The 16,339-nt window shown below is 38.7% G+C and overlaps 1 protein-coding gene and 1 pseudogene across 3 annotated transcripts in view; one reads left to right on the plus strand and one right to left on the minus strand.

The window, feature by feature from the left end:
* TAX1BP1 (Tax1 binding protein 1) overlaps nucleotides 1-16,339 on the plus strand; it is a 90,313-nt gene that overhangs the window by 26,650 nt on the left and 47,324 nt on the right. For all 3 annotated transcript variants that reach the window (XM_060020651.1, XM_060020650.2, XM_060020652.2), the window contains exon 5: nucleotides 1,174-1,332. In XM_060020651.1, the coding sequence (XP_059876634.1) occupies nucleotides 1,174-1,332 (159 nt within the window). The remainder of the gene's footprint in view (nucleotides 1-1,173; nucleotides 1,333-16,339) is intronic.
* LOC132431097 (endoribonuclease YbeY pseudogene) lies at nucleotides 4,008-5,916 on the minus strand (annotated as a pseudogene).

Consider the following 16,339-nt stretch of genomic DNA (forward strand, 5'->3'; position numbering starts at 1 on the left):
TCTCCCGTTGCGGAGCCTGTGCTCCGGACGCGCAGGCTCAGCGGCCATGGCTCACGGGCTCAGCCGCTTCGCGGCATGTGGGATCTTCCCAGACCGGGGCACGAACCCGTGTCCCCTGCATTGGCAGGCGGACTCTCAACCACTGCACCACCAGGGAAGCCCAAACTTTTCTCTTTTGAGGGCATTTACTCCTGTCATTTTCATTTAGTCTGATGGAAGAGGTAGATGGGTCATTTAAAAATTTTACAGTTCTTTAACTTTCATAAGAGCCATTTTAGAGTTTAATTAGAGTTTGATTCCATGACCCTGGAAAAGTGACTTGGGGTTTATTGGGGGAAAACATTTTATTTTAGCTAAATGTATGATGCCTCCTTTGTGAAGTTTTCCCTCTGAGTCTCCATTCTTCCCTTGTTAGAATCAGACTTCTTTTTTTTTTTAATAGAATCAGACTTCTTGCTGTCAGAGAAATCTTAACCATTTTATTTACTATTTTAGGTCCCTTAATTTGGTAATTTTTAGAATACTGGAGTTTTAGATTTTCCTGAACTAAGTAACTTAGTGTTCATGTAAGAGTCAATTATATTGTTAATATGTTACAATGTGCATTTTTGTCCTAAAATTTGCATTTACTTACAAAGTTTCTTTTAATTTAGCTAAATAGAGGCCATTTTATACATATAGAAACTTATTCCTTAGTACCTTATTTAAAGAACTTTTCACAGTAATCCCATAGATGAAGGCCTATGTAACACACAAGGAAGTTCTTAATAGATTCAAAGATTTCCCATAGATTTGCATTCAAGAAGAGGTACACATTTTTCTCCTTGATTATTACCCAAAATAAGAACAGCCCAGAATTAAGTCACTTATGAAACTTAATATGCCTCATTTTTAGTACTGATTTGAAAAGTGATTAGCAGGCAACTTCATAATAAAATTCATTACTTTTATACCTTCTTGTAATGTTTTTTTCTTTGCCCAACCAAAAAATGGTTTAAGTTTATGATTCATGAATTTTTCTAACTGAAGACTAAAAGAGTCTGATTGATATGAAGTAGATAGTATGTAAAAGTTCTTTCTGCAAATTTCTTCACTATTTTTTTGAAATGGAAAACTGAATTAGTAATGTATTATAAGATTATAAAAAAACAATTTGAGTTTTCTGTTTTATAGTTGAAAATTGAGAAAACCATGAAAGAAAAAGAAGAACTGTTAAAGTTAATTGCTGTTCTGGAAAAAGAAACAACACAACTTCGAGAACAAGTTGGAAGAATGGAAAGAGAACTTAACCATGAGAAAGAAAGATGTGACCAACTGCAAGCAGAGCAAAAGGTTAGTTGTGTCCTATGTAACTGATTGGAGTTATAGTATATTGTCTGAAACCCACTTTTTTCAGGAACTGAACCAGTTAAAATGAGTGAAGACCACATGTTGAAAAAAGTAGCATTTAGATAGATGTTTGTATGAGAATAGGTCAGAGCCTATCAACCTTCTGTCATAGCCTCTTTTATGTTGTAAATGGTTAAAATACTTTAGATTTTTGGTATCAGGCTTGTGACATTGTCCCCGACAACTGTTTCTAGATGCTTTACGTCTAATTGTAGGATACTTGATTGATTCGGGGGAGAGGGGTTAGAAATACAATTAGGAATGATAAACACTGAATAAAGGGAAGAATAGAATAAAGTAGTTAAAATTACTCTTCTAAAAAGCAGAATTTAGTGAAATAAGATGTAATGTTAGAATTCTGAAATCCTTGATGTGAGAAATGCAATAAATTATACTGAAAACCACCTAATTAAAAATTGGCACAATTTCTTAATCTAAGAAAAAAAGAAGTATAAGTGTAAAACAGTGTGGCTTGATTAGAGATACAAATGGATTTAAGTCAGTGGCCAAAAACAATGGGAAAAAACAATCACTTAATTTATTTAATATTTTCATAAGAAAATTTGTTAGTTTTGACAAACTTGCACAGATTATGATTATACATACCACAGTCTCACATATGTTGTAACTAGTTGGATATGCTAATGTCCATTGACAGGATTGATCTATTGTTCCCTAAGGATGGGGTCTGTTCCATTATTCTTTTGTGCAGCAAGACCTAGAACAGTTGCTTAATAATTGTTAATTGAACCATTAGTACAGTGATTCTTAATAGGTTTTATACTCCAGTGAAGTGGTTGTATATTGCACACCTGAGCAGAGATTAAATACAGCTGGGCTCAAGCTGAAAAGATTTTTTTTAGCCTTATTCTGTTTGTTTGAGGATTGCTTATTTGAGTTAGAGGGTAAACATAACTTATAGCAATGTATACAGTTGTGAATCTCCTTATAAACATCTGTAAAGTCTTCTGTCCTTGTTACCATTAGCCTTTTTAGTTTAAAATACAGTTATTCCCCCAATTTTACTCTTGGGGAATACTTGCAGTCCTGCAGTAGGAGTATCCTACAGTAGGAGTAAGATACTCTATTTGGTTAAGAAACCACTTTTTTTTTTTTTTTTTGGAGGGGGGGTGGGTACTGTGGGGCATGTGGGATCTTAGTTCCCCAACCAGGGATTGAATCAGTGCCCCCTGCAGTGGAAGCGCAGAAGTCTTAACCACTGGACCACCAGGGAAGTCCAAGGAACCACCTTTTTTTTTTTTTTTTTTTATTTCCGGTGCACAAGCTTCTCACTGCAGTGGCTTCTCCTATTGCGGAGCACGGCGCGCGGGCTTTAGTAGTTGTGGCCCAGCTGCTCCGCAGCATGTGGGATCTGCTCGGGTCAGGGCTCGAACCCGTGTCCCCCGCATTGGCAGGCAGACTCTCAGACACTGCACCACCAGGGAAGCCCTCAAGGAACCACTTTTTAAATTTGAACTTTTTAAGCAGGTGTACCAAATATTATATTATAAATGTTATGATAAAATCTCATTGTATGTGCCTAGCTTGACTATTAGGACATTCAGCTAAATTTTTAATTCAATTGTTATAACTCCTTTGCTATCCTTTGTATAATTCTTACCCTTCTCTTTCTATTCTTCACGCATTTCTCTCGATGTTTGTACCTGGATTTGATAGTTTTCTAAAGTGGCCCATTACAGCATGAACTTAGCCCATGAGATCAAGAATACCCTGAAATATGGCCTTTAAGGTTAGACTCTCATCACCTTGAAATCCAAGGGAAGAAAGGTTGATTTGCAAGAGTAGGAATGGCAGAATGAGAGGCCTTTAATTGCGAGAAATACTGATGTACATTAGGCCATTTCTCTGGTTCAGTCGAGTATTAGCTGAGATTTAAACAGTCTCAGGTTCTCTCTGCTGTCCAGGTGACAAGGGGTTAAGCACTACAGGCAAGACTAAAGATTATTCTGATAGACTTAGGTTGAGAAAGTGGTAGATTGAGGTCAAGGGATTAATGAAGCAAAATCTGTAGGAGATTGTGGCTGTGGTGCCCAGAAGAGATCTTTGGAAGTTTTTATGGCAACTCATAAATCTTGATGACAGTCACTAATCTTGAAAGGCACTTCTTCCTTGCTGCTATCCTTCCATTGGAATATACTCTCTGGGAAGATGAAGTATGTGGAAGTGATTTTTAAAAATATGTTATACTGTAGAAAATGGTGATAAAAGGACCTAGAATGGTATTGGTTACGTAATAGATGCTCACTAACTTTAAGTAGCTATATTGTTGTATTACCTTTCATAGTGATAGACCAGAGAATCATCGAGGAAGAACTAAAATATGAAGAGTGTCATCCAAGAGGAATAGAAATTGACAGCCTTTTCCCGAGATTTTAAAAGTATTGATAATACTTTTATAATGTTACATATAAACAATTATGAGTTATATTTTGGCAACTGCTTATTTCTGGGGATAAAATAACATGCTTGCCAGGAGAGAGAGTTCTTCTTTGTTCCTAGTTGTGGGGCTTCTAGTTTTTTATGAATTTGCTTTTTACTTCCAAAATTATAGTCTCCATCTTAATCAGGGAGGCCTGCTGGGCAGTTAGAACAGCTCAGGAACTTTCACACCCGGGTTAGTTGCATGGCTTATTAAATCTGTGACATTTCTTGGCATCTGTTTAAAATCTATTCCATGGTATGAATTCTGAAAAACGATCTTCATACAATAGTCCTAAAGGGCTTCTCTTTGAGGTATGAGTATATAGCCTCTGAATATCTGAAGGACTATTAAGATATTTACCAGTCATTTAAAATTTTATAATAGTATACTAGGAATGATCTGTAGAGAACTTCAGTTTCTTCATGGTAGAAGAAATATATTGCATTTTCATTGTTTTATAAAATATGATTGATTAACTTATTACCCATTCAATACTTGACAAATACTAAAACAGTTAAATGTTTATAATAATTTAATGTTTATAAATAAAATCTTCCATCTTTTGTAAACATTGACTTTTCTCATTGTAAAATACCACTAGAGGGAACACTCATTTTGTAAATTAAAAGAGTTGGACAAGTTAAGATTATCAAAACCAATTGGTATAAGTGATGCGTTTAATTACATTTAACGTTGGCTCCTTGAAGGTATAAGGTAGGATTACAAAGTAGATTAAAACTGAAACCAAATAATATTTATAAATTGAGAGCTATAATTTATATATTGTATTTCCCCTAGATTATTTTAATGTGATATGTATGTTCCATTATTCATGTACACTCTAAATTTAAAAAGTAACAATTTTCATTAAGGGTAATTTTTACATTCATTTTTAGTTCAACTTCAAAGAAGTGTGGATTTTTCTCTCTTGTAAAAGGCTGATTAATAAGAGTAACGCATATAATACTTAATGTAAGCCAGGTGCTATTCTGAGTGTTTTTATGTCTGTTAACTCTCTTTATACTATGAAGTGTAGGTTACTTAACCTGCCTACAATTGAACAGTTTATATAAGTGGTACAGGCAGGCAGTCTGGCTCCAGCCAGTGCTCTTAATCACACTGTATACTATACCAGTGTTCTTAATGACACACTATACCTACTGCTGAGGGCTTATCTAATTGATCTTTTTTAAAAACAGCTTTGTTGAGATGTAATTTACATACCCCCAAAGTTCATCACTTTAAAGTATAAAATTCAGTGGTTTTTATTATATTTATAGAATTGTGCAACCATTACCATAACCTAGTTTTAGAACCCCCAAAATAAATTTTTTTTTTCTGAGCACTTAGAACTATTTTATTTACAACACTGAAAATAACACACCTACCTGTGTCCTGAACAAAGAAATGAGTGGAAATTTCTCTAGTGTTTTAAGAGGCAGGTTCCACTCATAGAATTCAGCACCTGCTAGGGCTGGCACTTCTGCAGCCCCACAGGACAGCAGTGGCCAGCAGGGACCTCAGCGTCGGGGACCCCTGATCCTTGGGGCCCAAGGGGGGGGAATCCACCTTTCATTCACACTGTGACACTTCAGTCAGAAGAGGCCCCTGCTCAGGGGCGGAAACCTGGTCCCTGTGTGCCTGCTCAGCTCCTTGAGAACCTGCTTCTCCTTCTGGTACCGCTTCTGCCACTCGGCCTCCGTGCTGTGTGTGAAGCTCAGCAGGTGACAGAGCCCGTGGGTGGCAGTCACAGTCAAGATGTCATAGGAATCTTCATTTTCTTTGCAGTGCTGGAAGATATACTCTACTCCCAGGAAAATGTCTCCTAAATTATAGTAATCTGGAAAATCAGGCTGGGCAATTTTGCCTGTTTTCAGATCCTCGTGAAATGGAAAGGAAAGCACATCTGTTGGGGTATTTTTGTTTGTGTAGATTGTATTAATCGGCTGAATCTGTTGTCGACACAGACGACCCCCAGGTTGAACCTCTGCACCCACAGGGCTCTCCGCACTGCCTGCACCTTCTCACGGAGCCGCGCCCGCCTCGGGCACTGCCCGCTGCAGGTTCCTCAGCACCAAGCTCATCACCCGCCCCAAAAGAAATCTTGTACCTATTTGTCGTCACTCTTTATTTCCCACAAGTCCCAGGCAGCCACTAATCTAAGTTTCCGTCTCTATGGATTTGCATGTTTTGGACATTGCATACAAATGAAATAATATGTGGCCTTTTGTGACTAGCTTCTTTCACTTATGTTTTCAAGCTTCACCATTTTATAGTATGTGTCAGCAGTTCGTTCTTTTTAATGTCACATAATATCCCATTGTATTAGGTTTTTAACCCCCAACTTTACATTTATTAGACTTATGTAAAAATTAGCAGGTTGTATGTATATTCCGTGTGTTCTTGTTTTTGTTTTGGAGTGCTAGATATATACTTGAAATTAGAAGATTGAAAACTAGATATATATTTGAAATTAGAAGATTGAAAATTGAATGGTATTGAATCTTGTTTTCCAAGTAGGACTAAAATGGGCTGTGATCCTGTTAAGTTTTCTAGTTAGTTTAGTTTATAATTTTTTGGTGCCTAAACTATGAATTGAGTTTTTTCCATAAAGTAAATTATATTCTTAACTTGAATATTGGTAACTTAAGATGTACTTCAAGATAATTTAAAACCAATTTCTTTTGTGGGGTACTAAGTCAATATTGCTTAAACAATATGAGGAGCATGTTATGAACTATTGTATATATTCATATTGTTTTGGTTCTTAAGTTTCACAAACTAGGTAGGGTACCTTGAGACATTACCAGGCATTTGGGAGTTATCATAGGTATAGGAGTGAGAGAACATGAAAGATCTCTCATTATGATGGTGGCTCTGGCTAGTGTGGACCTCTTCAACTATCTTTATATTTTTGGCTTTCTTTTTCCTTGCGTTGGATACCTGGTTTTGGACAGAGGTAGTTTAAGGCATTTAAACTGCTTAATGTATGGATCGCCCCAGTTGCTTATGTCTATCTATCTATCTATCTAATGTGTAGAATTGCTAAAAACCAATTTTGAAGTTAGGATATCATTGAATTTCTAATTCTCTTTTACCGGTTTTTTATTGAGAAAACACAAAGGCTTAATTTTAATGAGTAATTTAATATATTTAGCAATACGTTTCTTTAAAGCCAATTACTTTCATTTTGCACCTGATTTGCTAAGTAATAGTTTCAGAAATTCATAATACTTTGTTTCTAAAATATATTTATATACTTTGAACTAGCTCATAATCTTGTATAGACTAATACAGAGGTGTAACATGAAGCATTGTTTTTTAACATCTTTATTGGAGTATAATTGCTTTACAATGGTGTGTTAGTTTCTGCTGTATAACAAAGTGAATCAGCTATGTGCATACGCATATCCGCATATGCCCTCCCTCTTGCATCTCCCTCCCACCCTCCCTATCCCACCCCTCTAGGTGGTCACAAAGCACCAAGCTGATCTCCCTGTGCTATGCGGCTGCTTCCCACTAGCTATCTCTTTTACATTTGGTAGTGTATATATGTCAGTGCCACTCTCTCACTTCGTCCCAGCTTCCCCCTCCCCGTGTCCTCAAGTCCATTCTCTACGTTTGCATCTTTATTCCTGTCCTGCCCCTAGGTACATGAAGCATTTTTTATAGTTTGTTTCACAAGACTTGTAGCATTGAGTATTTTTCATTCAGTTCAGGTGTAATTGATGAAATTTTAAGATATTTAAAGTGTACATAATGATGATTTGAATATGTATAAAGGAAAGGATTGTGAAAAGAATCCTTGTGAAAGGATTCCTCCCATCTAATTAATTAACACATTTTCAACTACATATTTATCTTTTTTTTTTTTTGGCTGCCCCCCATGGCTTATGGGATGTTAGTTCCCAGACCAGGGATCGAACCCATGCCCCCTGCAGTGGAAGCATGGAGTCCTAACCACTGGGCCTCCAGGGAATTCCCCTATTTACCCTTTGTGTGTGTGTGTGTGTGTGAGTGTGTGTGTGAGAGAGAGAGAGGAGAACATTTTTCTCTCAGCAAATTTCACTTATACATTATAGTGTTGTTAACTGTAGTCACAATGTTATACATTAGATCCTCTGACTTTATTCATCTCATAGCTAAAACTTTGTCCCCTTTTATCAACCTCCCTGCTCCCCACCCCTCAGCCCCTGGCACCCACTTTTCTATTCTTTTTCTATGAGTTTGACTTTTTATTTAGATTCTTCATATAAGTAGATACCATGCAGTATTTGTTTGGCATATTTCACTTAGCATAATGCTCTCAAGGTCCATCCATGTTGTTGCAAATAGCAGGATTTTCTTCTTTCTCATGACTGAATAGTATTCCATTGTATTTATGTACCACATTTTCTGTATCCATTCATCCACTGATATACATTTAGGTTGTTTCTTTATCTTGATTGTTGTGAATATGCTGCAGTGAACATGAAAGTGCAGATAAATCTCTTCCATATCCTGTTTTCATTTCCTTTGGGTACATACCCAGAAGTGGGGTTGCTGAATCATACGGTATAGTTTTCATTCCGTATTGGCTTTTGCATGGTGCCTGCACCAGTTTACATTTCCACCAACAGTGCACAAGGGTTCCCTTTTCTCTACATCTTCACCAGTATTTTGTTATCCATTGTCTTTTTTTTTTTTAATTTTTATTTATTTATTTTTGGTTGCACTGGGTCTTTGTTGCTGCTTGCGGGCTTTCTCTAGTTGTGAACGGGAGCTACTCTTCTTTGCGGTGCACATGCTTCTCATTGCGGTGGCTTCTCTTGTTGAGCACGGGCTTCAGTAGTCGTGGCACGCAGGCTTAGTTGCTCCACGGCATGTGGGACCTACCCGGAGCAGGGCTCGAACCCGTGTCCCCTGCATTGGCAGGCGGATTCTTAACCACTGCGCCTCCAGGAAAGTCCTATCCCTTGTCTTTTTGATGACAGCCATTCTGATAGGTGTGAGCTGATATGCATTGTGGCTTTGATTTGCATTTCCCTGATTTTGAGCACCTTTTCATGTACCTGAGCACCTTTTCATGTGCTTGTTGGCCATTCATGTGTTGTATTTGGAAGAAAATGTCTTTTCCGTTCCTCTGCCAATTTTTAAATTGGATTGTGGGGTTTTTATTGCGGGGGGTGGCTATTGAGTTGTGTGAATTCTTTAAATATAATTTTGGATATTAACCTCTTATCAGATATTTGATTTGCAAATATTTCCTCCAATTTCAGAGGTTGCTTTTTCATTTTGTTGGTGGTTTCCTTTGCTGTGCGGAACCTTTTTTAGTTTGATGTAGTCCTGCTTGTTTATTTTTGCTTTTGGTATCAAATCCAAAAATTCATTGCTAAGACCAGGGTCAAGGAGCGTATTACCCCCTGTGTTCTCTCCTAGGAGTTTTATGGTTTCAAGTCTTAAATTTAAGTCTTTTATTCATTTGAATTAATTTTTGTGTATGGTTTAAGATGGTGGTCCAGTTTCATTGTTTTGCATGTGGCTGTCCAGCTTTCCCAGGACGATTTGTTGAAGAGAGTACCCTTTTCCTATTGTATATTCTTGGTTCCTTTGTTGTATTGATTGATTGATTGAACACATATGCATGCGTTTATTGCTAGGTCTCTTTTCTGTTCCATTGATCTGGTGTAAAGTAAATCATTCAATTTTAATTAAAAAAGCAACTTAATATAAGTAAAATTATACCATCCTAAATTTTTTCTTCTTCTTTAAAAACGTATGTGAAACCCACCATTAAAAGTTACTTGTCGGGACTTCCCCGGTGGCGCAGTGGTTAAGAATCCGCCTGACAGTGTAGGGGACACGGGTTCGATCCCTGGTCTGGGAAGATCCCACATGCCACGGAGCAACTAAGCCCGTGTGCCACAACTACTGAGCCTGTGCTGTAGAGCCTGCAAGCCACAACTACTAAAGCCCACGTGCCTAGAGCCCGTGCTCTGCAACAGGAGAAGCCACTGCAATGAGAAGCCCGCGCAGCAACAAAGACCCAACACAGCCATAAATAAATAAAAAATAAAAAAAGGTACTTGTCTGTGGAATGTATACATGTTCAGGAAATAACTTAGACATTTATAGATATATTTGTAGCCTTTATTCCCTCTCCTTTTTCTACTCCAACCAAAAAAATTTAATCCTTTGGATCTGGAATTCTCTTGTAAAGCTAGAATTTTTTTTTAACCATTTATTTATTTATATTTAATTTTTTTTTAATATTGGAGTATAGTTTTTTTTTTTTTTTTCTTTTTGAAGAGCGCAAGGGCCGCGAGCGCCCGGGAACCCCGGCCCACCCCCCGCGCCGAGGGTGGCGGAGGACCCGGATGCGGATGTGTCCGCCGCCCCTCCGGCCCTACACGGCCCCCCCGGGAGAGGGGCCTGTGGGGCTGGCCCTGTGACATCCCCCGCCTCTCGGTCCGCACCCGCCCCCACCTTTCTGGAGTATAGTTGATTTACAATGTTGTGTTATTTCAGGTATACAGAAAAGTGATTCAGTTGTACACACACACACACACACACACACACACACACATATGTATTTATTTATACATTCTTTTTCAGATTCTTATCCCATATAGGTTATTACAGAATATTGAGTAGAGTTCCCTGTGTTCTTCAGTAGGTCCTTGTTGATTATCTATTTTATATATAGTGGTGTATGTATGTTAATCCCAAACTCCTAATTTATCCTTCCTCCCAACATTTCCCCTTTGGTAACCATAATTTTTTTTTTTAATTTTATTTATTTATTTATTTATTTTTACTGTGTTGGGTCTTCGTTGCTGCACGCGGGCCTTTTCTAGTTGCGGCAAGCAGCGGCTACTCTTTGTTGCAGTGCGTGGGCTTCTCCTTGCAGTGGCTTCTCTTGTTGTGGAGCACAGGCTCTAGGTGCGCGGGCTTCGGTAGTTGTGGCATGCGGGCTCAGTAGTTGTGGCTTGCAGGCTCTAGAGCACAGGCTCAGTAGCTGTGGCGCACGGACTCAGTAGTTGTGGAGCGCAGGCTCAGTAGTTGTGGCGCACAGGCTTAGTTGCTCCACGGCATGTGGGATCTTCCTGGACCAGGGCTTGAACCCGTGTCCCCTGTATCGGCAGACGGATTCTTAACCACTGAGCCACCAGTGATGTCCCCATAAAGTTTGTTTCTGAAGTCTGTGAGTCTGTTTCTGTTTTGTAAATAAGTTCATTTGTATCATTTTTTTAGATTCCACATATAAGTGATATTATATTTTTCTTTTTCTGACTTCACTTAGTATGATAATCTCTTAAGTCTGTCTATGTTGCTGCAAATGGCATTATTTCATTCTTTTTTATGGCTGAGTAATATTCCACTGTATGTATATATGTGTATGTGTATATATATATATATATATATATATATATATATCACATCTTCTTTATCCATTCCTCCATTAGTGGACATTTAGGTTGCTTCCGTGTCTTGGCTATTGTAAATAGTGCTGCATTGAACATTGGGGTGCATGTATCTTTTCGAATTATGGTTTTCTCTAGATATATGCCCCGGAATGGGATTGCTGGATCATATGGTAGTTCTATTTTTAGTTTTTTAAGGAACCCCCATACTGTTCTCCATAGTGGCTGTATGAGTTTACATTCCCACCAGCAGTGTAGGAGGGTTGCCTTTTCTCCACACCCTCTCCAGCACTTATTATTTGTAGACTTTTTGTTGATGGCCATTCTGACTGATGTGAGGTGATACTTCACTGTAGTTTTTTTTTTTTTTTGCGGTACGCGGGCCTCTCCCGTTGCGGAGCACAGGCTCCGGACGCGCAGGCTCAGCGACCGTGGCTCACGGGCCCAGCCACTCCGCGGCATGTAGGATCCTCCCGGATCGGGGCATGAACCCGTGTCCCCTGCATCGTCAGGTGGACTCTCAACCACTGCGCCACCAGGGAAGCCCCATTCACTGTAGTTTTGATTTGCATTTCTCTAATATTTTGTGATGTTGAGCATCTTTTCATGTGCTTTTTGGCCATCTGTATGTCTTCTTTGGAGAAATGTCTATTTAGATCTTCTGCCTTTTTTTTGGCCGTGCAGCTTGGCTTGTAGGATCTTAGTTCCCTGAACAGTGATCGAACCTGGGCCCTTGGCAGTGAAAGCATGTAGTCCTAACCACTGGACCATCAGGGAATTCCCTGCCCAGTTTTTGATTTGGTTGTTTTTTTGATACTGAGCTGCATGAGCTGTTTGTATATTTTGGAGATTAATCCCTTGTTGGTTACATCGTTTGCAAATATTTTTTCCCATTCTATGGGTTGCCTTTTCATGTTTTTTTTTTTTTTTTTGTGGTACGCGGGCCTCTCACTGTTGTGGTCTCTCCTGTTGCGGAGCACAGGCTCTGGACGCACAGGCTCAGCGGCCATGGCTCACGGGCCCAGCTGCTCCGTGGCATGAACCTGGGTCCCCTGCATTGGCAGGCGGACTCTCAACCACTGTGCCACCAGGGAAGCCCTTGTTTTTCTTTTTGTTTGTTTGTTTGTTTGTGTGTGTGTGTGTGTGTGTGCTGGGTCTTCATTGCAGTGTGCGGGCTTCTCTAGTTGTGGCGCGCGGGCTTCTCTAGTCTCTAATTATGGTGTGCAGCCTTCTCTGGTCTCTAGTTATGGCGTGCAGGCTTAGTGGCGCCATGGCATGTGGGATTTTAGTTCCCCGACCAGGGATTGAATCCGCGTCCTCTGAATTGGAAGGTGGATTCTTAGCCATTGGAACACCAGGGAAGTCCTGTCTTTTCGTTTTGATTATGGTTTCACAAAGGTAGAATTTAAGTGTATTTGCTCATAGCAGACTTTTGATAGTAGAAGTGGCTCTTATTACATTTTATTGTATTTAAACTTTGCTCTCTTGGAATATGGACAATATTCTCCATGGAAATTGTCTTTTTTTTCTTTTCTAAAAATGTATTTATTTTGGCTGAGCCTGATCTTAGTTGTGGCATGTGGGCTCTTAGTTGAAGCATGCATGTGGGATCTAGTTCTCCAACCAGGGATCGAACCCAGGCCCCCTGCTTTGGGAATGCGGAGTTTTACCCACTGGACCACAAGCAAAGTCCCTTCATGGAAATGTTCTTAGTGCAATTTTTTGCTGTTGTTGTTTGAATAAAAGTATAGGGTTTTCTTAAGATAAATTTGAAGTTTATTACCGAAGAGGTTATATGAATATTTGTTGTTTAAATTCAGAGATCTAAAGTACTGCAAATTGAAATATGCTAAAGTAAGTTATGGTTTCTATCAGGTTAGTTTACAAATAAAAAATTTACAAATAAAAAACAAACAAAAGCTGTAACTGAGGGACTTCTCAGGTGGTACAGTGGTTTAGACTTGGCACTCCCAGTGCAGGGGGCCTGGGTTCGATCCTTGTTCCGGGAACTAGGTCCCACATGCATGCTGCAAGTAAAAGTTCGCATGCCACAGCTAAGGAGCTGGCGAGCTGCAACTAAGGAGCCCACCTGCTGCAACTAAGACCCGATGCAACCAAATAAATAAATAAATATTAAAAAAAAAAAACTAACTGAAACTTAAACAGGTTGTTTTTATGGGAGCAATGTTAATGAAACAGTTAATTCCCTAGTTATTATTGTTATTTATTTATTTTGCCTTTTAACACATTATTTTAATGCCATGAAGATAGTTTATTATAGTACATTGTTGTCAGTTATATATATATATATATATGTTTTTTTTTTTTTGCGGTACGTGGGCCTCTCACTGTTGTGGCCTCTCCCGTTGCGGAGCACAGGCTCTGGACGCACAGGCTCAGCAGCCATGGCTCACGGGCCCAGCCGCTCCGTGGCATGTGGGATCTTCCCGGACCGGAGCACAAACCCATGTCCCCTGCATCGGCAGGCGGACTCTCAACCACTGCGCCACCAGGGAAGCCCGTCAGTTATATTTTTGTTTGGTGTATTTCTAGGAACCAGAGAAGATACATTTATATTCTCTAGAACTATCTACATAGCTTGGTATTATAGTCGATTTCAAGAAGCACAGTGTTTGAGAAAAGCCAATTACCTCAAATGAGTAAGATTTATTTTAAAATCTTTTAGCAATTTCCATAAATGACATAATCCTTTTGCCAATGATTTGCCATTTAGAGTATTCAGGAACTAATTTACTAAATTTTCTTGCTGTATGTTTGAATCCAGAATATCATCATACTTTTTTCTAGATAATTGTCAGTGATATTGTATCTGGTTTCTTTACATGTATTCATTTGTAGTCAGAGTTAATTTTGTCTTTATTTAACATAGGAATAAATGTGTTGTTAAGATATTTTTAGTGCATGTTTAGCCACATAGATGATTCACAGTCTTTTTATCTGGTTGTTCATATTTGAGGGTTATGACTTGGGGGGATTGGTAATAGTAGGTCATGGTGACGTGATCCTTCAATTTAGGAGGAGGGGGCGAAGTCTGCTGCATGAATCTGAAATGCCCAAATCTCTTAATCTCCTTTTGCCACCACTTTTGTTACTGTTCTTATCTTGGTGCACGGTGTAGCTGACTTACTCAATCTCTAAGTTTTTCTCTGTTTTAATATTAGAATTATGGTGCCCTTTTGACATATCTTGCAAATACTGACCAAATGAATATTTATTCCAAATTTCAAGTGTTTTTCAAAGACTATGTTGTAAATTTTACTGTTTTAAAAATGTTATTATTATTTTTTTAAAGAAAACATGTTTCTTAGTTATTTGTATGTACACTAAGGGCTTTGATGTCATTTTCATGCTAAGGAAACTTAGACACATTGAAGATGCTTATCCTTCACTCAGATATGAGTGCTACAGGCCTGAAGAATAATCCCCACTTTAGTATTTTCATGCCTTTTGCAGTGGGCTTGGATGCTGAGAAGCTATTGGTTGCTTTTATAGGTACCAACAAAAGATTCCAAGACTCTCAAGTATAGTTAGAATTAATTTGCGACTCACTATAGAGTTAACTGACTCATAGATAAAGCAGTTAATGTTTTGTGTTTAGTTGCTTATGAATCTTTTCTAGTTATTCTCTATGCATTTTCTTTAGAATGCTATTTACCCACTATAGAACTTCATTAATTGCAGAATCAGAAACTAGTTTTTGCCTCTGGGCAATCTAATCTTTTTCCTAGGAAGAAATACCTGGATTAAATCTGTAGCCTATTCACAGTACCAAGAGAGCATTTGGTAAAAATAAAAACTAAAAAAAAAATAGTAAAAAACTATTTAGAAACCTCTCTGACCGTCCTTATAAATCAGCTAGACAAATACTGAAAATGTGTCAAATATTAAAGGATCATTGGATAGTGACAACAATTATGGGAGAGGGAGTAAATATCACCTGCTTTCTCTGGTGTTGTGTAGAATTGAAATCAGAAAAGCATTTAGTTTTGCATAACAGTCTTTGGTTTATGTTGCAAATTCAGTAAGGCAAACAGTTGTTTTGAGCAAAAATAAAACCAATAGAGTGTATCTGACCTCTGTTGTGATAAGCTTCTTAATGAATTACGTTGTTCTTAGATGCAGTTTAGTAATTTTCATATTCTAGCAAGATATTTAAAGTGATATTCTACCTATAAGTAAAAAATTTGGCTGTTACTTTATGAAAGTCAAAGTGGCTTATAAATACTTTGTAACATTTGATACATTTAAATTGGCAGAATGGTGATTTTCTTTAGTTTTCGTTGTTGGGTTGATGGGTGGTACTATTATTTTTTTTTTGGCTGCGCCACAGGGCATGCAGGATCCTAGTTTCCTGACTAGGCATCGAACCCATGCCCCCTGCAGTGGAAGCACGGAGTCTTTTTTAATTTATTTGTTTGTTTGTTTGTTTGTTTATTTGTGGCTGCGTTGGGTCTTCGTTGCTGCGCCCTGGCTTTCTCTAGTTGCAGCAAGTGGGGGCTACTCTTCATTGCGGTGTGCGGACTTCTCATTGTGGTGGCTTCTCTTCTTGTGGAGTACGGGCTCTAGAGCGCAGGCTCAGTAGTTGAGGTGAACGGGCTTAGTTGCTCCATGGCATGTGGGATCTTCCCAGACCAGGGCTCGAACCCGTGTCCTCTGCATTGGCAGGGGGATTCTTAACCACTGCGCCACAAGGGAAGGAGGAAGCGTGGAGGCTTTTTTTTTTTTTAAACATCTTTATTGGGGTATAATTGCTTTACAATGGTGTGTTAACAAAGTGAATCAGTTATTCATATACATATGTTCCCATATCTGTTCCCTCTTGTGTCTCCGTCCCTCCCCCCCTCCCTATCCCACCCCTCCAGGAGGTCACAAAGCACCGAGGGAAGCGTGGAATCTTAACCACTGGACTGCCAGGGAAGTCCCGGGTGGTACTTTCATTAGTGGGAAATTGTAAAATTATTTTTTTAACAAACACAATTTGTCTTAATTTATCAGTTCTTTTGATGTATAGTTTCCCATAACTATGTGGAAACCTCCAAATGCACTGTTATATTTGGTTCTCATAATTTTATAAACGAGGCAG

This window comes from Delphinus delphis, chromosome 9 (genome assembly GCF_949987515.2).
Source record: "Delphinus delphis chromosome 9, mDelDel1.2, whole genome shotgun sequence".
Lineage (NCBI taxonomy): Eukaryota > Metazoa > Chordata > Mammalia > Artiodactyla > Delphinidae > Delphinus > Delphinus delphis.